The sequence below is a fragment of the Carex rostrata genome, chromosome 4, assembly GCF_964058835.1.
Source record: "Carex rostrata chromosome 4, lpCarRost1.2, whole genome shotgun sequence".
Classification (NCBI taxonomy): domain Eukaryota; kingdom Viridiplantae; phylum Streptophyta; class Magnoliopsida; order Poales; family Cyperaceae; genus Carex; species Carex rostrata.
In genome coordinates, this window is record NC_135921.1 from 14,929,742 (window position 1) to 14,951,513 (window position 21,772).

At 36.0% G+C, this 21,772-nt stretch overlaps 4 protein-coding genes across 7 annotated transcripts in view; 2 read left to right on the plus strand and 2 right to left on the minus strand.

Annotated features, from left to right (window-relative positions):
• The window catches only part of IRX14-L (Nucleotide-diphospho-sugar transferases superfamily protein), an 80,405-nt gene that overhangs the window by 38,044 nt on the left and 20,589 nt on the right, over positions 1-21,772 (minus strand). The gene's annotated exons all lie outside the window — the stretch shown is intronic.
• Positions 1,959-4,429, plus strand: LOC144553593 (uncharacterized). Its single transcript, XM_078301821.1, has 5 exons — positions 1,959-2,424; positions 3,121-3,157; positions 3,258-3,494; positions 3,595-3,642; positions 3,959-4,429. Exons 1-5 carry the CDS (start codon positions 2,099-2,101, stop codon positions 4,211-4,213), a joined length of 903 nt encoding a protein of 300 aa, XP_078157947.1. The 5' UTR covers positions 1,959-2,098; the 3' UTR covers positions 4,214-4,429.
• Positions 4,592-12,707, minus strand: LOC144553609 (protein DA1-related 1-like). 3 transcript variants are annotated; one of them, XM_078301847.1, is made up of 12 exons: positions 12,319-12,707; positions 11,591-11,741; positions 11,418-11,508; positions 9,708-9,840; positions 9,249-9,369; positions 8,559-8,642; positions 8,240-8,359; positions 6,436-6,648; positions 5,698-5,760; positions 5,502-5,620; positions 5,351-5,409; positions 4,592-5,162 (listed from the first exon to the last, which is right to left on the minus strand). In XM_078301847.1, exons 2-12 carry the CDS (start codon positions 11,699-11,701, stop codon positions 4,840-4,842), a joined length of 1,437 nt encoding a protein of 478 aa, XP_078157973.1. In that variant the 5' UTR covers positions 11,702-11,741; positions 12,319-12,707; the 3' UTR covers positions 4,592-4,839. The 3 variants fall into 3 exon arrangements, with proteins under 3 accessions (XP_078157973.1, XP_078157974.1, XP_078157975.1); XM_078301848.1 differs by having other exon boundaries at positions 12,439-12,572; XM_078301849.1 differs by lacking the exon at positions 8,240-8,359.
• LOC144553607 (two-component response regulator ORR22-like) lies at positions 16,710-21,205 on the plus strand. Of its 2 annotated transcripts, none has more exons than XM_078301841.1 (6): positions 16,710-17,169; positions 17,806-17,958; positions 18,434-18,862; positions 18,964-19,040; positions 19,538-20,488; positions 20,836-21,205. In XM_078301841.1, the coding sequence occupies exons 1-6, from the start codon at positions 17,034-17,036 to the stop codon at positions 20,905-20,907; spliced, it is 1,818 nt and encodes a 605-aa protein (XP_078157967.1). In that variant the 5' UTR covers positions 16,710-17,033; the 3' UTR covers positions 20,908-21,205. The 2 variants fall into 2 exon arrangements, with proteins under 2 accessions (XP_078157967.1, XP_078157968.1); XM_078301842.1 differs by having other exon boundaries at positions 16,745-17,169; positions 18,967-19,040.

The window sequence follows — 21,772 nt, forward strand, 5'->3', positions numbered from 1 at the left end:
AAAATAAAATGAGTGTAAAGAAATAAATAAATACATTTGTACTTAGCCGAATAAATATACAATTATTCGCAAGAATAATTTTTATATATAAGTTACAAATTTTATTTATTTATTAATTATAAAGATGTGACTTGATAATTATATATATATAGAGAGAGAGAGAGAGGAGGGATCAAGTTACAACAAGTATTTTTTATATTTTCAAAGTCCAAATCGTCGATCCAAACCGTTAGATGTGATCTCTACAATAAAATGTGCTTGGAGACCAAATTTTATATTTTTTGAAATTTTTTTTACTATTTATTAAGATGGGTACAAAAACTAGTCAAATTCGTACCATTGAATTTTGTACCCATATTAATAAATAGTAAAAAAATTCCAAAAAATGTAAAATTTGGTCTCCAAGCACATTTTATTGTAGAGATCACATCTAACGGTTTGGATCAACGATTTGGACTTTGAAAATGTAAAAAAGGCTTGTTGTAACTTGTTGTAACTAAAAAATTGTTGTAACTTGATCTCTCCTCATATATATATATATACTATTGATATTGAACTATTTGAATTTTAAAAGTCGAATTATAAACACGTAATAATATTTGAGTGATGCTTCTATGGACATAAGGACCTATTTGTAAAATTAACACCCTTTTTATTTTCAAAGTTCAAACAGTCGATCTGAACCGTTCATCTTGTTCTCCATATTAATATGTGCTTGGAGACCAAATTTTACATTTTTCTGAATTTTTTTACTATTTATTAAGATGGGTACAAAAAATATCAAATTCAGACCATTACATTTTGTACCCATCTTAATAAATAGTAAAAAAATTCAAAAAAACGTAAAATTTGGTCTCCAAGCACATATTAATATGGAGAATAAGATGAACGGTTCGGATCGACTGTTTGAACTTTGAAAATAAAAATATGTTCATTTTACAAATAAGTCCTTATGTCCATAGAAGTCTTTGCCATAATAATAAAAATACCCAGGATGCCCGGTCCGAGATACCCGTCTACTCGTGATACCCGTGCCCGACCTCTACCCGTGCTCGTGCTTGGATATGCCCGGCCCGCCCTACCCCTACCCGAGAGCAAACCCCTATAGCTAGGTGCTCCCAAAATATTAATGCATACGTTTGGATGTTGTGTGAACGTATACACTAATAATATAGCTGAAATTGTCAAAAAAAAAAGTTGGAACAAGGTGAGCCCAACTCAACTTCTATGTCTAAAAAAGAGCATGGAGCATGGAGCAGTGTGCCGGATCACCGACAGGTGGGGCTGTTATTGCTAAATGGTAGGCACTGCAAAAGGAGTGGGTGTGGGCCCATACGTCAGACTGTCGTTAAGATACAAGTCTTTCGTACAGCTCTCTGCCTGAGGGCTTTCAAGCGGAAAAAAAAAAAACAGAACTGGCTGAAGGAAACGGATAATACACCATGATGACCGACAAGTGGTCCCGGATAAATTGTGTAGAGAAATATGTTACACCTGGTACACTGAAAAGTTAAGGCAGTTGGAGTTGGAGGCCAGGCCAGCTCAGCGCGAGAGAGCGATGTCTGACCGCTGCTGTCTCCTGACCCTATTTTTGTTCTGCCAGCCTTTGACCGAATCTAGACCGTCTCTTTGACTCGAGATTCGTCGCCTTCCTTGACCTTTACTTGTCTCTTTTCTTTTCTTTTTCCCGAGCAATCATAATCCTTCGCTCCATCACTTAATCAATCACCTATTCTATTCTGTTAGATCTACCCCGTGATTCGTGTAACACAAATCTCGAGAAGATCGGACGATAAATACTCCAATGTTAATCTATCCATCCATCCATCCATCCATCCATCCTATCGGAAGTCGTAAGTCGTAACAGAAAAGCAGAGAAAGGGCAAGTGGCGAGCTTCTATGATCGAGAGACTCGAGAGAAACAAAACAGATCTATCTATTTATATACAAACTGAATTACTAAACACAACCAATCAATCTTAACTTCCTTTTATTCGCCTCTGTCGCTCCAGCTCACCTCCCTCTCTACTCTCTCTCTCTCTCTCTCTCTAAGAGAACAGAGAAGAAAGAGAAGAAGGAGAAGCTAGAAGAGTCTCCAATGGGGAACGTAACCGCTTCGGTAGCGGCGAGGTTCGCCTTTTTCCCGCCGGAGCCAGCTTCGTATGAGGTGGTCCGGCGCGGTGGCTCGGATGGTGGCGTTTCTGGGATAAGGATTGTTTCAGGCATGGGAGGCGGGAGAGGTGAGAGGGATGCAGAGGTGCACGTGTTGAGCACGAGATCTGGAACGAAGGTGGCGACGGCGTTCTTGCGTCATCCCAACGCCAAGCTGACGCTTCTTTACTCGCACGGCAACGCGGCTGATCTTGGCCAAATGCTTGAACTGCTGTCAGAGCTCCGGACCCACCTCAAGCTCAATGTCATGTGGTACGTGTCATCATCTCGTTCTCACTGTTATTAATTTAATTCGTAAGAGAATATTAATTAATTAATTAATTACACTATCATTTTTCTTTTAAAAATATAATATAATAATATAGTAGATAAATTAATACAATACAAACGAGATTTAATTAAATATGTACATCAAATCCAATTGGAGTATTGCCATTGGACGATTCCAATCAGCCGTTCAAGGCCCTAATCCTAATCCTAATCCTAATCCTAATCCTATGTTGGCTGTGGCCTGTGGGCCTGTGGACCTGTGGTACTGTTTTTCTATAATAATTCTGTGCTGTAATCCCTGTGCCAAATTGAACACTATTGAATGTTTACTGTTTGCCATTATACTTTTTAGGAATGCGTGTATTTTTATCATCTTCTTGTTGACAACTTTAAATGGTGCATTCAATGCTCTGTCCTGTTGTGATTTTGCACTACACCATCATTTTTATTGCTATTTGCTCCATACATTTTACTAAAATTTGGATAACATTTCTTTTCACATTTTTGTTTTGTGATGTACTTGTTTCTTTTTTTTTTCATTGTCTATGGACAACTATATCTCCGTTATCAGATTGCACCCCAGAAAATAGTTTTAATCTCATTTCCTATATTAGTTTCTTAGCAATTTTTTTGTTTGACTTCAGTATAACCAATACTCCTGTTGTATTTTTTTCGCAGCTATGACTACTCGGGTTATGGAGCATCAACGGGAAAGGTAAAAGACATGCATTCATGGTTTGATTTGATTTAATTAAATACATCTAAGCTATTTATATTAATAACTTTTCTATTTATTTATTTTCCCCAAATGGAAGCCAACTGAGAATAATACATACCACGACATTGAAGCAGTGTACGACTGTTTAAGGAAAGAATATGGTATAAGACAAGAGGATATCATACTCTACGGGCAATCTGTTGGTAGCGGACCCACATTGCACCTTGCTTCACGGTTGAAGAGTTTGCGAGGTGTCGTTCTTCATAGCCCTATTCTATCTGGAATCAGGGTTTTGTACCCCGTTAAAGTCACTCTTCCATTTGATATTTTCAAAGTAAGTTGAAATCCATATATTCTCTTTTTTTTTATTCCTTGAAAGAAAATGGGGTATCATATTTGATTCTGCAACAACATTTTTGGTTTTGTTTTTGCAGAACATTGACAGGATAAGGCAAGTCAACTGCCCTGTGTTGGTTATGCATGTAAGTTTATACTGTATGATTTACAGTACCAGTACCAGTACCAGTTGATTCATGCCAGCTTCAACCCAGATGGTAGTAGAATAATATGCATAATTATGCCATGCCTGGAAACATATTCATCCTAACCAACTCTATCTAAAAATTCTCCTTTATCGTCCCTTTAGTTGGAAAGAATAATTTGAGGCCTGATAAATGCAGCCAACATAGGAAATTTCAAGTACATTGGTCATTGGTCATTGGTCATTGGCACTTGGGGTGCTTTTATCGGATCAATTAATTCAGTGGGTAATTAAAATTTGTGTAATGTAATTTCCAGGGCACTGCAGATGAGATAGTAGACTTTTCACACGGAAAACGCCTTTATGAGCTGGCAAAGGAGAAATACGACCCGCTATGGGTCACTGGAGGTGGGCATTGCAACCTAGAAACCTTCCCTGAGTACATAAAGCACTTGCGAAAGTTCATAAGCGACATGGAGAAGTTTACAATGGAAAGGCCAGCTTCTGATACTTCAAACATAAACGAGACTGAGGTTAAATATAAGAAATGTTTAAGATTTGGTAAAAGGTAGATATTGCGAGGAGATAGATATGATCAAGCTAACCTAACAGTGAATTTTTTCAGCTCAAATAGGAAGTGCATGGTTTGTTTGGGGGAGGGTTGCCTGTATCAGGTGTTTTTATGAGCTCAAGGTTCTCAGTCCTTTTTTTTTCCTTCTTACCTGGCAGATACACTTCTGTAAAGAATTTTACCTGAGTAGAGATATATAATTCCTTTTCTTTTGGTTTCATAGATTGCCAATTTTGTTTTTTTTTTTACAAAATTTGATCTGAAAATAGATCTTCCAAGTAAAGTTCATCCAAAATATCATAGATGCCAACTTCATCTTTTAACTCTTTTAAGAAATATCATAGATTCCACTTTCCCCAAACAGTCAGTAATGTATTAAAAAAAATGAATTTTATTAAGAAATTAGTCAAATTACAGATATTCCAGCATACAGGTGTCGTACAACTCATTGAATAATTTTGAACAGTAAATACACTTATGGTTGACTAAGACGCACCTGCAAAACCCTCCAATTCGCTCTTAATGAATATGAACTGCAACAAAGACCTTGCCTTTTAAGGATATTATAACTTTTTAGGGTCTAGGTCACAAAAGAATTTATGTACTATTTTATGGTTAATAAAATAATTAATATGGGAAGGATCCAGTCAATCTAATGTGTTCTAATGTGGGTTTAAGGCCGTATTGTCGAACCGCACGATTGCCAGCACGGAAACCATCTCCATAGGCAGCAGATGTGTCAGATTCGATCTGGTGCGTAAAAAATTCACCCAGTTTTCTCTCGAACTGGGACCTCCTGCCCTTCTTTGATGACATGGCAGAAGAGGAGGATGCTGATGTGGAGGCGACACTGCTGCTAGCTGAACCTGCCATAGTCTCGGACTCTATCCACATGTGAGCAAGCACTTGGCAGATGCCTTCTTCCACATCTGGCCTAAGTGCACGGAATCCTAAAATAAATACAAAATGAAAGGAAATATATAACCATGATGGTAACTCACCGAAAGCCAAACAAAAACAAACCGAAATTAACTAATATTTTGCTAGTACTGGGAGTGGGTTTACCAATACTAGCATATGTAACAGCAAGGATTTGGCATGATAGTTGGTTCAAAGATAAAGATCTAAAAGTAAATACCATTAAGACGAAGCCATGCATGCATCATCTCATGTGCAAGAATAGAACCTGTCAATAATCTGCATGAAAAAACATTTAAGTTTTGAAAGAAGTTCTAAAAGGAAAAAAAAAAAAAACAATAATTAACAAGAACAAATTAAATGTAAAGTACCTAGGGAGGCCATATAAAATTAGAATGGCTGTTACTTCACACCTACGGGTAAGTCTGTAGGGCTCAGTTATCGGCTCCATTGCTCTGCTACCCGTCCCTATCCTTGGTTTCCTTAAAATCTGAAGATACATCTTTAGAATAAATAACAAATGATGAATTTACAAACAAAGACAAGAAGTAGCAGTGATTTTCGCACCGTGCTGATAGTCTGCTCTTCAGATAAGCACAAGCCCCTAGTTTCAGGAAGATGATGGTGTCCCTACAAAAAAACCAAAACAATAATATAATTAATTATAGTAATGAAGTGGTAGAGTTCATTTTGCCCTTTTAACATTGCAGGTGTCACCTCTATCCAATTTCTTTGATAATACCCAAATTAACATTCTTTAATTCCTAACTAGAATGTAGAGATAGCATTAAGAATGCATTAAGACTCAATGTTTCTTTAATGAAACGGGCAACAAAGCCTTTTATCAAAAAAAAAAAATAATGCATTAAGACATTTTCAGGTTTCACAAGAGTGCAAATATTTTTCAAAGGCTGAAATGGAAGTGCCCAAAGATCAAACCAGCAAACAACAAGGAATAATTCACCAAGGCATTAAAGGTCAAATTAAACATAAGTTGGAGCACACCTTAAAATCTTTACCAAGATCACCTATAAATTCATGAAATCACACATCAACCACCCCCCCCCCCCCCCCAAGACACCTGCAAGGTCCCTATTTTCCCTCGTTTATAATGAACAGAGTGACATATTAACAACTGTTTAATGGAATTGATTGTTTCTGTACTTCATTTCCGGGGTTATTCATTATATGTCTTTCTTTATGTGTGTTTATTGTATGAAAATTTACAAGGGTACACATAAAATACCCAATAAAGTAGTATAAAAAAAGAAGAAGATCATGTAAGGTTTGAGATGAACGACTCACATGCCTTTCTCCCTCCATGGCATCATTAAGTGCTTGCCTCTCAACCAAAAGGAGAGGGACCTTTTGTTCGACTCTCATATTTAGCCCCTCATAAAATTCTTGTATGTCAAGGTAGAGGGGTTGGCAATCATTGGTATCCATTATAGCAGAGTCAAGACACTCAAGACATATTTTTCGGCCATCGTCTAGTTTAACATACTTGGTATCTCTAGGCTATGAGTTATACAGATAAAAAAAAAAAAAAGGTTTCAGTTGAAGCAATTTTAAAGGTTTTCTGCAAACAACACCCCATCCCCACCTTACTGTACTTGCAAGTAATAAAATTATCTTATTTGCAATAACACGCTGCGTAACTTAATATATTTGTACCAATGGAAGAGCTTCACTATATGTATAAATAAACAATTTAGGTTATAACACAGTTAACTTTTTGTCGCTGTAGACCAATTTGAGCTATAAGATCAATGAAGCCAAATAAACGAAGGGGTAAACACCAAGTTTATATTAGTTTGTCATAAAAGAACTAATTTAATTAGGGAGAAATATATTATCCTCCTACCCAAGAAAAAAAAGTGCTCTAGTAATTGTTTCTCGAGTAGAACTAGGGTGTTCTTAAGTTCACCAAGCCTCTTAAGCCTCTTGGGAACTTAACTCTAAAAACCAATCGGATTGGGTACAAATGACAAATACAAACCGTTGAAACCAATCTACTTCAAGAACGATGCGTTTACATACAAAATTCATATTTTTTTAAATAATTTAGTATAAAGTCAAGCGGTCAAAAGAAGGTTTATAATTTAATTTTCATGCATTCATTTTTTTCATCATTTATTGACTGCTTTACTTTATACTAAATTAATTTGAAAATTTATAAATTTCCATGCAAACGTAATTCACTCATGAAGTAGATTGATTTCAACGGTTTGGATTCATCGATTAAAGTCAATTCGATAAATTTTGAAGTTAAGCTCATCAAGGAGCTTGGTGAACTTAAGAATACCCTAGTTCTACTCGCTTCTTTCCTCATGAACCCTCGAATGCCTAGGGGACCAGGTTTTACAGCAAATAACACATTTATTAGTTATTCTTCCTTAAGTGGCAACATGTTCCGTCTGACATTTTTTTGTGTCTGGCAGTACATAAACAGTACAGCAATTAAAAGCTTCTAATCTCGGTTCTGGTGTAAATAGACCAAACAAAAACAACAAGGCTGCTAAATGTAAACATGATAGAAGTTGAGTTTTTTTTTGCAAATAATATAAACTAACAAATACAAGTTCCAAGAGAACCCCTTTATAATAGGTTTGGGATTATTATTGTCCATGGCCAATGCAAAAATGGACTTTGTATGGTACTGTGCCAAGATTCCTTTTTGTGTTTCCATTTCATATAACTCTGATGTTGTGTGCGGCCATTTACTTTTTCAACATTTGTAGTGGAGGCTCAACCAAAAGGTAACAAAGGGATAGTTCTTATAGTACCAGTACTGGTTGGTACAAAGGACTGCAATTCAAGTGAAATCCAGTATGTTAGATAGCAAGTACAGGTACATGACCATCCCAAAGGTTACAAAAATAAAATTAATAAATAAAGCAAACTCCCTTGGACTGGTACATAGGTCTAGTCTTTGAACCAATATTGAAGAATTCATGGTTATGGTATAAGCCTGTAGGGCATGACTCAAATTCATGGTCATGGTTATGTACAAAGACGAACAATCATAAGCAACACTGAGGTACAAATCTAAGAAAATATGCAAATACTGGAGGGCATGACTCAAATTATTTCTAAATGTAATCAGTACCTCCATTCTCTCACAGCTACAACACCTGGGAGTATGATCCATTTCATGAGAAGGACAATATTTTTGTAGCCAGAAAGGATGAGCTCGGTATTCTATCAAACCATTCATGCCTGTTGGAATCTTTCAAAACAGTTGCAAGCAAAAAGCTTTACTGATAAGGTATTGCAGTAAAAATAAGAAATTTTCTTGTTTTTGATCATTTACAGTAATTCATAATGATTGTTGTTATAAAATAGTCAATTAATTTGGTGATAATTGCAAGAAAAAAAGCAAAATATATAAATCTAAAAAGAAAACAAAATAATGAAGTAAATCTTACAAAGTGCTTGCAAACATCACATTTAGGATGGTACTGCTCCTTGTAGCACAACTTATGATAAGGTTGATTCCCAGACATGGAGAACTAATTTCCAACAAAAAAGAAAGCTCAATTGTTATCAAGTAAAATAAAACTAAATTTTTAAAAAAATATAGACACCTTTTTGACCTTACACATTGGTTGTCTATCAAATTTGATGCGATTTAAGTATTGCTTGACATTCGATTAAAGTTTGTTAAATATGGACAGTTGCAAATTTCAAGTTATCTGATGAGTGGTAAAATGTGCATCAAATTTCATCATTGTTTATGTCCATGATATGCATAGTATTGATAATATTTTACGAGTCGAATTTCAAAAACTACAAGTTAGTTTGATGGTTGTCAATAATGTCAAGTTAATCTATTGTTAATGGATCTCATCCAATAATAAATAAACAAATAAGAACTGCCCCTAACATTTTATGTTATCAACTGTCTTCAACTCATATAAAATTAATTAACATTTAAGTTTATAACTCCAGTATAGAATTCCTAGAACAAGGTGAGAATTTTCTGACCAAATACGTTTCCATTTAACCAAGCTACACAAACAGCTTCAGTCAATAGCAATGTCTCAGAACACATCAGATTAATAGCAACACAATAAAATGAAAAGACTAAGAATTTTCACTATGAAATATTAAAGTACCTCATAGTCAAAGATCGGTTGATGGCATGCATGACATTTGAAGCAATTGGGGTGCCAAACAGCTCCCATGAAGTTAAGAAACCGGCCATGGCCTATCTCATTGTGACATCCCGCACATATCCTGAAAAGTAAGAACTTATGTCATGAACTTTTATAGCATGTATGGTACGCATGGACAAACTAAACCAAGTACCAAACATGGTTGGATGTACAAGTGCCACATTTTCATATCAGACTACTACAAGATTTCTACGTCTGCTGATTTATTTCCTTTTTCCTTCTCTTGTGCAAACAGAAGTACCACTGGACTTTTAGATGCCTATAACAGTTTCATCTTTTCTTTCAAATATTCCTAAAAAAGACCAGAAAACTCCATAACTCTGCAGTGTATATATATAGAACAATGCACCCAGTGCCAAGTTTGATCCTTGATGGAGGAAAGACCAAAAAAAGAAGAACCTGTATCCAGAAGAATATACGAAGGGAAATGGGCTGTAGGAATTTCCATTTTGAAGAGGTGGTGGTTGTACATTCAAGCTCTCTTGTAAAGCTCTTGCAAGTTGTTCATCCTCTTCCAAATGCACGTTCTTCTCTGTATAAAACAAGAAAAAAAAATGACTTTATAATAAGCTCGATATTTTTGCAAGTATACTCCTATGATTATCCATTATAGACTACATAATTTAACACTTATCACATTGCAACATTGTTTTGTGTAAGTGGCAAAGAACAACCAACTTGTAAAACTGATGTTAAGTCAAGCAACTGTAACAATCCTGCTTGTTCTCAACAACTCAAGTAGCATCTAATTGTCGGGTTGGGTTTCTGTCCAAAGCCATTTGGACAGGAGTTCACTCCAAAGCTTTTCTAAGACGCAAGATTATATCTCATCAGACTGATTAAATTAATACTAACTGATGTTAGTTTCCTCCGTTAAGCAAAAAATGGAAACAACCCTCCTTTCTTTCTTTTTTTTCTCTCTATCAGTCAAGAAAGGAAATAAATTTTCTTTCCATGGTTGAAAAAAAAAAAAAATCAACTTTAAGACAATAAATATTTCTTCCATTATCAATTTTTTCTCCAAGAATTTTATGCAAATCATCCGTATAGTCTAAAAAATTACATTGCATCAAAATACCAAGTTTTGAAACAATAGCCTATATCGTTCAATCTAAGAGGCCGTTTAAAAAGATGCCATTATCAGTGAAAGGTTTGCTCTCCCTTTGACAAACCAGGTACCATTATCAGGCTCAGCATTGCTGAATATCCACAGTATTAAAATATCGTTCACACAATTGAATTTTTTAGGGGCAATATGATAATCTTCTACCAAGAGTTTAGTTAGTTTATTTTTCTTTTTCCGTGGTACTCAATCGGTTCAGAATTGGTGCTGATCAATCACCGAGGCAAAGAATCAATATCAAGTGCTCGAAATCAAAGTAAAACCGAATATCCTTTGCTTCTTCTTTTTACCTCCGAAAGAAATGCATCGACTGGAGACAAAATGCTAAGATCCATTACTATGGTTCTATTGAGGAGTATGATCTATGGTGCTGAGCAATTGCTGATTTTCTTTAACACTCTCAATTAATTTTTCTGGTTCTCAATTGATTTTTTCTCTTCGTACACAATTGTTAGAGTTGTTGTAATGAACATTCATAATGGCCTAGTCAGTCGGAAGAAAAGCAATGTAAGAGGAAAGAAAAATAGTTTCCTTTATACTTAACAGAGAAAGGATAACACTGTTAACATTAATTTAATCATTTTTATTCAAATATGATCTTGTGGGCTAGACACGCTTTGGAGAGGTATTCTGTCCAAATACCTTCAAACAGAAACCTAACCCCTAATTGTCAATGCAAATTTGGAAACCAATATGTAAATCCACTTTGCTTATTTTGGCTTAATTTAACAAACAAGAGCTGAGGTTACAGACCAATTTGTAAACATTTACCAATACAAAATGTTCCTCACAGTAACCTGTAAATATCAATAAAAAATATTTGCATGTTATTTGTGAAGACATTTAAAACCATGGGTCTGATTTGTAACAAAAATAGGAAGTATTGAAAGGAGGATTTTAAGCACAATTACATTAGACAGCACTGGTTAGACATACCTATTAGACAAAAAAGAAAGAGAGAAACATACAAAATACATATAGCTAACCTTTCGCTCTTGACTTTCTATCTTCTTCTTCCAGCAAGGAAAGTGCTATAGCACGGTCTATATCTTCATTCTCGTTCGGGGCATATACTTCCTATTTTACACAAAGTAAATTTACTTTTATACATCCAAATACTCGGGAATAAAAGTTTGGAAACTCAAAAGAAAAGGCTTACCAGGCCCCTAGATGGTTCTTCCCAAAACCTGTTATCATCAGGTTTTCTGTTGTATTCACCTCCTGAGATGCTATGGCTTGAACCTTTGAAAATTTTGGTTAGCCAACCCATCAAATAGGACTCACTCTTGGTACCACTAGAACGTCTTAACCTGCAAAGAACATTCGATTCCTGTTGAGAATAACAAAAGGCATAGAGAAAAAAGATACCAAACTGTTATATTTTGTAACTCTTTCTTAATTTTCCCTTTTCTCAGAAAGAGTCATTCTATTTGAGAATTGAGAACAATTAGGAGGATGCAATGCATACTTTCTCTTGGAAGTAAGTCAGTAGTGGTTTGTCTTACAGAAATTAGGAGAATAACAGAAAATAACCAAAATTAAAAGTTCTTCTGGCATGTGCTGTTTGACTAGAACGCAAATCAGACGGTTTAGGTAAATGATATTGTTTGACCCATAAAAGTTGCATAGAAAAATGAAGAGAAAGGATTGAAGTCAGATGTTTTGGTCAACGCCTATATTTTGTTTATTAATATTCTTGTACCTTAAGTAACCTTAATACAATCAGGCAGGCAGGCAGGCAGACAGGCCCTTCTCTATTTCAGCACAAGTAGTAGAATAGTAATTTGATAAAACAACTTGAAACATGATAAAAAATAATCAAGTAGACTTAAATAGAAATTAGGAAATAATTTTACAAAAAAACACAGAGACAGACTCACCTCTCACCTCTACTCAAAATTCAATTGAAAACCCAAAGTCGGCAATGTTCAACAAAAAATGTGAAAGACCCCGACCAAAGACAAAGAGGGTCCTGAAATCACAATTGATCGGTACCGGTACCGGTACCGGATGTCTAATCGCCAGACACGCAACAGGCACGTCGGCGTGGGGTGCTTTCATGCAATGGAAGTGGAGCCGTAGAAGCCGGGTATTTTTGTTTTCTTCTAAACTGCTTTTGGTTTGATTATTTGTCTCTCGCGGGCGTCAGAGAGAGAGGGGGGGGGGGGGGGGGGAGGTTGGATTTGAAAAGAGAAAAGAGAAGGTGAGCTAACCCCAAGAAAGATTATGTAATGTAATGAAAAAGAGCAAAAAAAAAGGTGTGAAAAGGGATCAAGAGGTGCCGACTGACGAGGCGAGGTAAACAGGAGGTTGGTTGCTCGGTCAGACAGTCAGAAAACGCCAGCCAATCAGAGACTAGGCTGAGTCTGTCTACTTGAGGCCCAATTTGTACTCTTTTTTTGAGGCCCAATTGGTACCCTCTTTTAAGGCCCAATTTGTACTCTTGCGGTAGAATAAAAGGCCCAATTTCTTTTCTCCTGCTAATTCGGTACACTCTCGTCTCTGGCCCATTTATTCTTACAAATGCAGCATCTTTATTTTTTATGGGCCGGGGGAATTTTGGTCCAAATGTGGGCAGATGCTCCACCATTGGATTTCTTTAAGAAAAGATGAGGGCCAATTGGCGACAATAGAAATAGAGTAGCACTTGTGGTATGCCATGTGCGGTGCGGTGCGATGTACAAGGACTTGATTTAGATGAGACATGAGACGTAACGTACTAGGTTCATTGGTCAAATCTCCAATAGACACGCGTAACAATCTGATTTCAACGTGTCTACGACGCACTGCACTGCACTGCACTGCACTTCATCTCGCTACGTGTCCTGAGCTTTTGGCAAATTCCTACTAGAATAGATAAAGCAAAAACAAATTTAATAATTGAGAAACAGAGACAGAGACGTAGAGAGGCAGTTGGTGCTTTGCTTTCTGAAGCGCTTCATAATAAAAAGTTAAAAACTGTGTACTCTCTTTAGTCTTTATAGAAGTTGCTGTACCTTTTTGTCTTCTTTTAAGCACAAAAAAGGTGATGGGGCAATTGGGCATGCCAAATTGCCAAGTGGTCCAATCAAGTTCGTCAAAACGAATCGGGAGCAATAAACGGCCCCACAATGTCTGACAGTGCACGACACGTGTACGGATCTCAGCGAGTGAAGACAAGAAACTCTTAAAAGATCAGATCACGGGGTGCTCTAATCTAATGCCACGTTTTGTTTTGCGTCTGACACAGACAGACTACAGCTCTACAGCTTAATTAGTTAAGACTAATTAAGGGGCTCAGGCTCAGCTCAACTAATTAATAGTTGCTTACGTGCGTTATCACAAACAAATTAAGAACACTAATTAATACTACTTAAATCCATAAAAGTTTTTTCATGCATTATTGTTGTGATCTCTTGAATGATTCGTTTTAATAAGAAAAACAGATTCCAAGTTACGAGCAAAATTATTTTGTCTTATATGGCTTAGGAGCTATAGCCTAAACATCACCATGCAATATTATTTTTCTCTTCACTCATCACATTTTCTCAAAAGGATCAATTCATACTTTATATATATATTATTTGTAATTAATTTGTGTCTGCACACGTATTAATTCTAGTATCCATCTAATTGATTTGTAATATTATATGTACGTATAACTATATCAATTAATGATGCTCTGTTAATTAGTGGCACGGAGGGATGTCCCGGACAGAATTAATAATGAATTTCATGCAATCCGAACATTAATTTTCTAAATCAAAATAAATTTCTGAACATTTTAAGATCAAAATAGAAAATAGATAATAATTTAAGGACCAATTGACCATTGACCTGGATGCATGCAGTTGTTCGTAGCTGGGAATTATATATATATTGATGATAGAATATTATAAATTAATTAATATATATACATCGAAATCACGTTATATATACTTTAAAATATAAGTATGATTTTATATTTATTTTTTTCCCAAAATATCACAAACAATTAAGACTAGTGTTATTTTTTTAACTCATGGTGCACAATTGGGCACGTAAGCACTCATAAATAATCCAATTAATTCTCTCGTTCTTAAAATTGTATCAAATTGGAGTAGAACTAGGGCCGGCGTTCAACTCAAGTCTAAAATTAATGTCTGTAATAAAAAATTACATATTTTTAAATTTTTTAGTGCCATTCGAAAAAACTTATGTGATTACAACCCTGTAAAATCCACACTTCCAAATTCCAATCCCTCGACTCCAAAATGAATCCGTCTCTCGAGTCGAGTCTCTACCTAGCTATCTATGCATTGCATTATTTGCATTAATTATTTGCATATTTGCATGCAATGCATGAACCCGTCAATTTAGAGTTTTTTTTTTTTCAAAATCAATGCGGGCCTCGTTTTGATGAACCTCAGAAGAAATTGCTAGATATGTATTAAGGAGACGCCAAAAGAGATTGTGAATTTAAATCAAGACACATAAAACAATTAAAAGAGAACAAACACCAACCCATATTTTTGATGAATCAAGACACTACGAAGGAAAACAAATTTCCGCGTCTTAAATCAAGACTCGCGAAGACTCGCATCTTAAATCAAGACAGCGAATTCGATTCCTTCGTTACCGTTGAAAAATGAATTTTTAGAGTTCGATCGTTTAGATCCATAAATTTTTGTCTCCGTAAAGCAAGAAAAAAATATTGGAAATAAATCGCCTCAGAAAGAAAACAAGTTGATCGGAGAAGAAAAGTTTTGAAAATGAAATTAAAAAAAAAGAAATAGAGGCACGAAAGAAAGGTTAAATAAACAGAGTAAGTAGTCAGTTGGAAGGTGGAACCGGTGTCAGTTAAAATTAGTTAAACAACGAATAGACAGTACTGTGGACAACATGTAGAGAAGATATTGTAGATAAAAACCTTTTCTCGTTTAGAAACACTACCACGAATCCACCATAATATGAAAGCAGCTAAAAGATTAAAAATATATATATTGTCAGAATCATTTTGACTTTCAAGCAAGACATGATGAGTAGATACAAAATGAAAAATACATGATATGACTAGTACGACGTATAAAATAAAAATGGCTATGTCCAATATCTTTAGCCAAAGATAGAGCAATTCAATTAATATATACCAATATGGCATGCATCGATTGAATATGTTGAATATGACCCGCTTCGTACATCATCATATCATATGAGGAAACAGAATTAAGGGCCTAAAATTCCAACTTACAAACAGTATAATATATATTAATTTAATTTGCAAGAAGTTGGTAATGGTAATAAATGAAGCTAAAAAAAGAGCCAATTAAAAGGTTGACGAAAGTAGCTAGAGATATAGAAAGAGAAAGAGAAAGAGAAAGAAAGCGAGTTGTTGTAATAAGGTTGCCGTCACGTTGCGTGTTATATGAACTCTTTCCTCATATGGAAATTAAAAATAATTCAATTAATAGTGACAGACAGACATAGACACAGACACAGTATCCTTGCTCTTGCTGCAATTATATATCTCTATCCTCTCACGCTCACCTCTCCTCTTTTTTCTTATTAAATCATTCATTCTCTTTCTCTCTCTCTCTCTCTCTAAATATCCTTTCTTTTTTATTTTATTTTATTTTATGGATCGATTCTCTGCACCATTTTAATTGTATCAATTGAATTTAATTTAGAATATCATTAAGATCTCATTCCATAACGGTATCCAATTCATAAAACGGAAAAGGTGATGTCTCTATTGCTAATTTGGCAAGTTATGTATTACCAATCACCCCCACACACAGTTCATTTCATTGGTCGAATTCCAATAGACTAAAAATATCTCCCACTCAGAATTATATTTTTCAAATCAATATCAATACAAGCTTTCCAAAAACACTGGGGATTAATGATTATGAATGACTATTTTAATTAATTATTTAATTTTAACGGATAAATTGCGGCGCAATCGGAAAAATATTATTTCCGTTCAAATTTATTATGCTATCCTATCATTTAAAAGGCAGAGCACGCAATAATGAATTGTAGACAAGGAACAAGCAGAGAGAGAGAGAGAGAGAGAGAGAGAGAGAGTTCCTGCCTCCCATCGTCCATCGCCATCGCCTCAAGAGTTCTCACTTCTGAGGTAACAGAATATTTGAGATTATATTCAGACTGTCCGATTAGAATCAAAGCCTGAAAGTGACCTTTAGTATTCGTGCTAAAGCAGATCGAACGGTTCAGATCTAATCTCAAAATTTGTGCTACCTGAGGAAATATCAATCAATAGCAGGAGTATTTGTGGGCTGGGGTCCCCCCTTCTCTGCCCCTCTCCTTCTCCCTTCTGTTATACCTTTTCCCCATTCTACCTCTCCTCTCTCCTCTCTCCTCTCTCCTCTCTCTAGGTGGGATCTGAACAGTCACTGTCTCTTTCCTTCTCTCTCTCTCTCTCTACCTCTCTACCTCTCCCTCCCTCCCTCCCTCCCTCTTGCCTTGCTTTTTGATGTGCTACTGATTAAGAACCCCTCTTTCTCTATCTCTCTTGCCGCTTTCCTTGATAGCATAGCCGATCCTTGGTCGCAAAGTTTGAATCCCTCTTCTCTTCTCTTCTCTTCTCTTCTCTTCTCTTCTCTGTTGCTTTGGTGAAGGATATGAGAGTGCAGGAAGGAAATAATCGCATGGCGGGCAGAGATCAGTTCCCAATTGGGATGCGTGTTCTTGCTGTAGACGATGACCCGGTTTGCCTCAAGCTGTTAGATACTCTCCTTCGCAGATGCCAGTATCATGGTAAATTCCAATCCCATCACTGTGTGTCAGATTATCTCTTGGTTTAGGGGTATTTGTGGCCCTTTTTCTTTTTCTCTGAATCTTGAGTTGATGGAGTAGTATAACTGGTGGATTTGGATCGTCTTATTTGTAAACCGTTTGTGAATTTGATTGATTGCTTCAATTGGGTCGAGTTTTATCCTTCATCTTACATGGTGGGAGCTTCAATTATTCATCACTTTTTTTTTTTGGTTTTTTTTAAGCCCCCTTCCCCTTTGAGGCTCTTCTATCAGTTCAGCTATTAATCTAATTGTAAAGTATTAATTGCCTCAATTTAGGGTTCTGAGAAACCATAATCTGTGTTATTGGCACCATATTACTCAGGTCTAATCCAGTACTATGCCATCACAGATGATTAGATCTAGAGGATGAGTTATCAATTTTTTCTTCTTTTTAATGTTTGCATAGGGCAATATGGTTCAGGTAAGGAATTCACCGAAGAAAACCAGCCAGTTTGGAAATACTCCAGTATTAAACAAAATAAAAGAAAAACCCAATATAAGATGAATATACTATGTAGCAAGCCTGTCATTGGTGCTTTACATGACACTGAGGCACCAACAATTAACTTCATCGTATTTTTTTTTTTTGTCCCAGTGACTACAACAAACCAGGCAGCTAAAGCTCTAACGCTGTTAAGAGAAAACAAAGACATGTTTGATTTGGTGATTAGTGATGTGCATATGCCTGACATGGATGGCTTCAAGCTTTTGGAGCTTGTTGGTCTAGAAATGGATCTTCCTGTAATTAGTATGTCAATATAAGACCTTTTTTTATAACATTCTATTTAAGGTTGTTTTCGAAAAAAAAAAAAACCTTTGAATTGAAATAACCAATCCTCTCTCTCTCTCTCTCTCATCCACACATGCACACGAAACACATACAACATGCACGCTCTATATGTGTGTGGCACACACGACTCATGTCTCATGGTACTTTTAATGTTGCCAAGGAAAACATGAAATTCTAGTAAAATATGAAGTTTTTCTCGTTAGATTGTAACAGCATAAAAAATAAATCAGCTTACCTTTTTTATCTCTCTCACATTTTGCTGTGCCACATACACTTAAACTCATGTCTTAGTAGAATTTGGACCTTCCACTTGTAGTATTGGCATTTATTTGCTGTTGTAACTAAAAAAGGGAAAAAAAAATCTTGTTTCACCAATACAATTTTAGTCTATATGCAATATAACATCACTGATAGAAAATGTTTGGTATTGTAGTGTTGTCAGCCAATGGCGAGACAAAAACTGTCATGAAAGGGATCACACATGGTGCATGTGACTACCTCCTTAAACCTGTACGCCTTGAAGAGCTCAAAAACATATGGCAACATGTGCTACGAAGGAAGTTCACCCATCGTGAAAAAAATACCAATTTAAGCGCAGATGATCTGGAGTCTGACAAGCTGCCAAACGCCAACCCTTTGCAAGCACAGGGGCAACATGGTCAAAACAGCTCGTCAGACAACTCAGGCCGCTATAGCAAGAAGAGGAAGGATCAGAATGAACCAGAAGAGGAGGATGATGGGGAGGATAATGGGTTGGATAATGACGATACAGATCCATCGGCCCAGAAAAAGCCGAGAGTGGTTTGGTCAGTTGAGTTGCACCGGAAATTTGTGGCTGCAGTTAACCAGCTAGGAATCGACAGTATGTTCTTCTTTTCTTTGTGTAGACTTGTTTAGGTTCTGTTTTTTATTGTTGATTTTGGATAGAATTTACTCCAGTTATGATTCCTTTTTTCGATGTAGAAGCTGTGCCAAAGAGGATACTTGAGCTCATGAATGTGGATAAACTCACAAGGGAGAATGTTGCAAGCCACTTACAGGTAATTTTCTGTGCACAAAATAACCCTCTCTCCTTCAAAAAGATAAAAAAAAAAGGAAGAAAGAAAAAGACCAAATTATTTTCTCCCATGAAACTACTAATAATGATTTCAGTTGGTACCGAATGATTTATTGTAATATTTTTCACGAGCAACAGCAGCTTTAAAGTATATTGGTGTTTAAGTTACTTTGTTACTGTGAAAAAGAAAAGAAATTTGGTTCTCCGAAGTTATTTATTGGAAAAAAAAAACTCTTCTGTGATATAAATTAGTATTTGGTGCATGTAACAGTACTTTGGCGATACAAAGTAATTTTTACAGCGAATACCAACAAAAGAAAATTTTCAGGCAGCAAGTATTACTAAATTTTAACTGAGGCACCACCCTAAAAATAAAGATAATGATTTGGTAATGTCAATCTCATAAGATTATGAAGGCATGAAGCATTATTTTCCTTTTTGTAATCAAAGCTCTTATTGTTGTTTCCTTGTAAATTTCAGAAATACAGGCTATATTTGAAGAGACTGAGTGCTGTGGCATCTCAGCAAGCCAGCTTAGCAGCTGCTTTCGGAGCAAGAGATCCTTCGTACCTTCGAATGGGCATGTTTGAAGGCCTCCAGTCCTACCACCCACTTGCGACCTCCAATCAAATTCCCCCTTCCCTCACCTCTTTCCAAGCAACTGGAGGGTCTTTGTTAAACAGGGCAAATCCTGCAACTCTAGGCCTTCCCGGACTCTCTCCTTTACCCAATAAGTCATTGGGTTCTAATCCGTTAAATGAGCTCAATAAGTTCCAGCTTGTCAACTTACCGGGAAATCCTAATCATGCAAATCTACTTAATAACCAGTTGCCGAATGAACTTTCATTTTCAAACATAACAAACAATGCCTTACAACCAAGACAAGGTGCAGCAGCAGCTCCTTTTCATCCAAAGCCGATTTCATTTGAAAATAGGTGTTTAACAAAGGCAGAAAACCAAGCCCTAGAGATCCCTTCGTCATCCAATGATATTATGGGAAGAGATATGAAGTGCCAATCAAGCTTATATAATGAAGAATCAAAATTATTAAGTTTTGGAGGTGCAAGTCAAAATAACGCTAGAGTGCAATGGAGGCAAGACGAGTTGCATGAATCTAGCCTCCTCTTGAGCTCTTATCTTGACTCCCGAGTACCCAACAATAATTTCAATGCTATGGCTGATCCCATTACGATTCCTGCCACTCCTACCAGTATGGTACAAGGATTGAATGGAGGAGGTTTGAACCAAAGAGAGAGTGTTGCCACAAGTGGAATGATGGGAAGCAGTGTAAACGGGCTCACGGGTATGACAAATTATGATAGTCAGATGAAACAGAGAGATGAGTATAGCTTGGGAGTTTCAAGGGTGCAAGGTGGGTATGGATCTAATGGGTGTAGCTTGGATGGTTTGCTTAATTCTGTGATCAAAATGGTAAGATTCAAGTAGAAATTTATTTCATCCCTTTAGGTACTAACTCACAAAATGTTAAACAGTAGTACCATACTCAATACCACTGGTGTACGGTTACGGCTAAATACCAGTAATTCTGATCACTATCATACCAGTACCTGGCCCAAATCCAGTATTCCTACTCAGTGTAATTACAGAACTAAGGTAACGGGCCAAACTTGGGTGACTCTGTGGTTCAATTAATACACAAAAACTGGTTTAATTGAGGTTTTGGTTGTCTCATTTGAAGGCAATTCATGTTAAGAAGAGCACTTTAGTATGGTATAGAATTGATGCACACATTTTGACACTCTAGTTACATTTTGCAGGAGAGAGATGAGATGTCTTACTCAGATGGTGACATGGGCTGCGACATGTACCCGCTTGGTGCTTGCATGTGAAGAGCAGTAAGCCACATGAGTATTAGAATGCTTGTAATTTGTATTATTTGTATTGTCTAGTTGTTACTATTGTTATATCAGCCAATGCTGGTTTGTTGTATATCATTTTAGACTTAGACGGTTGAAGTGAGGCGAGAGGTGGGAGCTTTGAGTTAGTGGCTTGTTTCAATTTGCCTTTCTATTTTTGTACTCTTTTTCATGTTGTTGTATTTTCTAGTAAAATATTTCAAGTTTTAAGCTAGTTTGCTTATGGTTTGTAACTATTGAGAGAAGCATGGTTTTATTACATTTGACTGAGCTAGATATGTGGTTTAGGGAGTCCCATTATCTGTCATAAAAGCATGGAAAATGATACAAAGATGTTACTATTTGATATTATATATCTTCGGCATTTAATGTGAATAAGAGAGCAGGTAACATGAATAATAAAAAAAATAAATTAAATAAATAATAAAACACTCATTATTAATAACAAAAAATTTAACACATTATTGATATCAGTAGTAGTACCTAAAAGTATCATGCCGTTAGTAATATAGAACATCTAGTCAAAATCACTTTGATTGATGCTTTATAAGTGCTTTTAGTTTATTCTAAATCGTCTTATTTTATTTTGGTCTCGACTCACATGTAAATATTCACATATCGGTGTATCATTGTCACATAGATACTTGTGATTTAATAAATTGAAGACAGTTGGTGCCACCTAAGTCGTACTAATCCAGAGCTTCCATTAAATGGTTTATGCTCTGTATAGATTTCTTTTTAATATTTGATTCCAGATCCAATAGTTTATGTGCAGGTTAAAGTGGTGTGATGTATTTTTAATTGACATCTTTGGTAACAGTACGAATTATTAAATCCT

Bases quoted from the DNA above. Each gene is read 5' to 3' on its own strand.
- LOC144553609 (XM_078301847.1), bottom strand. From the start codon at position 11,701: ATGGGTTGGCTAACCAAAATTTTCAAAGGTTCAAGCCATAGCATCTCA. The intron at 9,370-9,707 runs GTTCTTCTTTTT...CTTACTTTTCAG, and splicing joins GTATATTCTTCTGGATACAG to GATATGTGCGGGATGTCACA. The intron at 6,649-8,239 runs GTACTGATTACA...TATAACTCATAG, and splicing joins GTAGCTGTGAGAGAATGGAG to CCTAGAGATACCAAGTATGT.
- LOC144553593 (XM_078301821.1), top strand. From the start codon at position 2,099: ATGGGGAACGTAACCGCTTCGGTAGCGGCGAGGTTCGCCTTTTTCCCG. The intron at 2,425-3,120 runs GTACGTGTCATC...TTTTTTTCGCAG, and splicing joins CTCAAGCTCAATGTCATGTG to CTATGACTACTCGGGTTATG. The intron at 3,495-3,594 runs GTAAGTTGAAAT...TTGTTTTTGCAG, and splicing joins TTCCATTTGATATTTTCAAA to AACATTGACAGGATAAGGCA.
- LOC144553607 (XM_078301841.1), top strand. From the start codon at position 17,034: ATGAGAGTGCAGGAAGGAAATAATCGCATGGCGGGCAGAGATCAGTTC. The intron at 17,170-17,805 runs GTAAATTCCAAT...TTTTTGTCCCAG, and splicing joins TCGCAGATGCCAGTATCATG to TGACTACAACAAACCAGGCA. The intron at 20,489-20,835 runs GTAAGATTCAAG...TACATTTTGCAG, and splicing joins TTAATTCTGTGATCAAAATG to GAGAGAGATGAGATGTCTTA.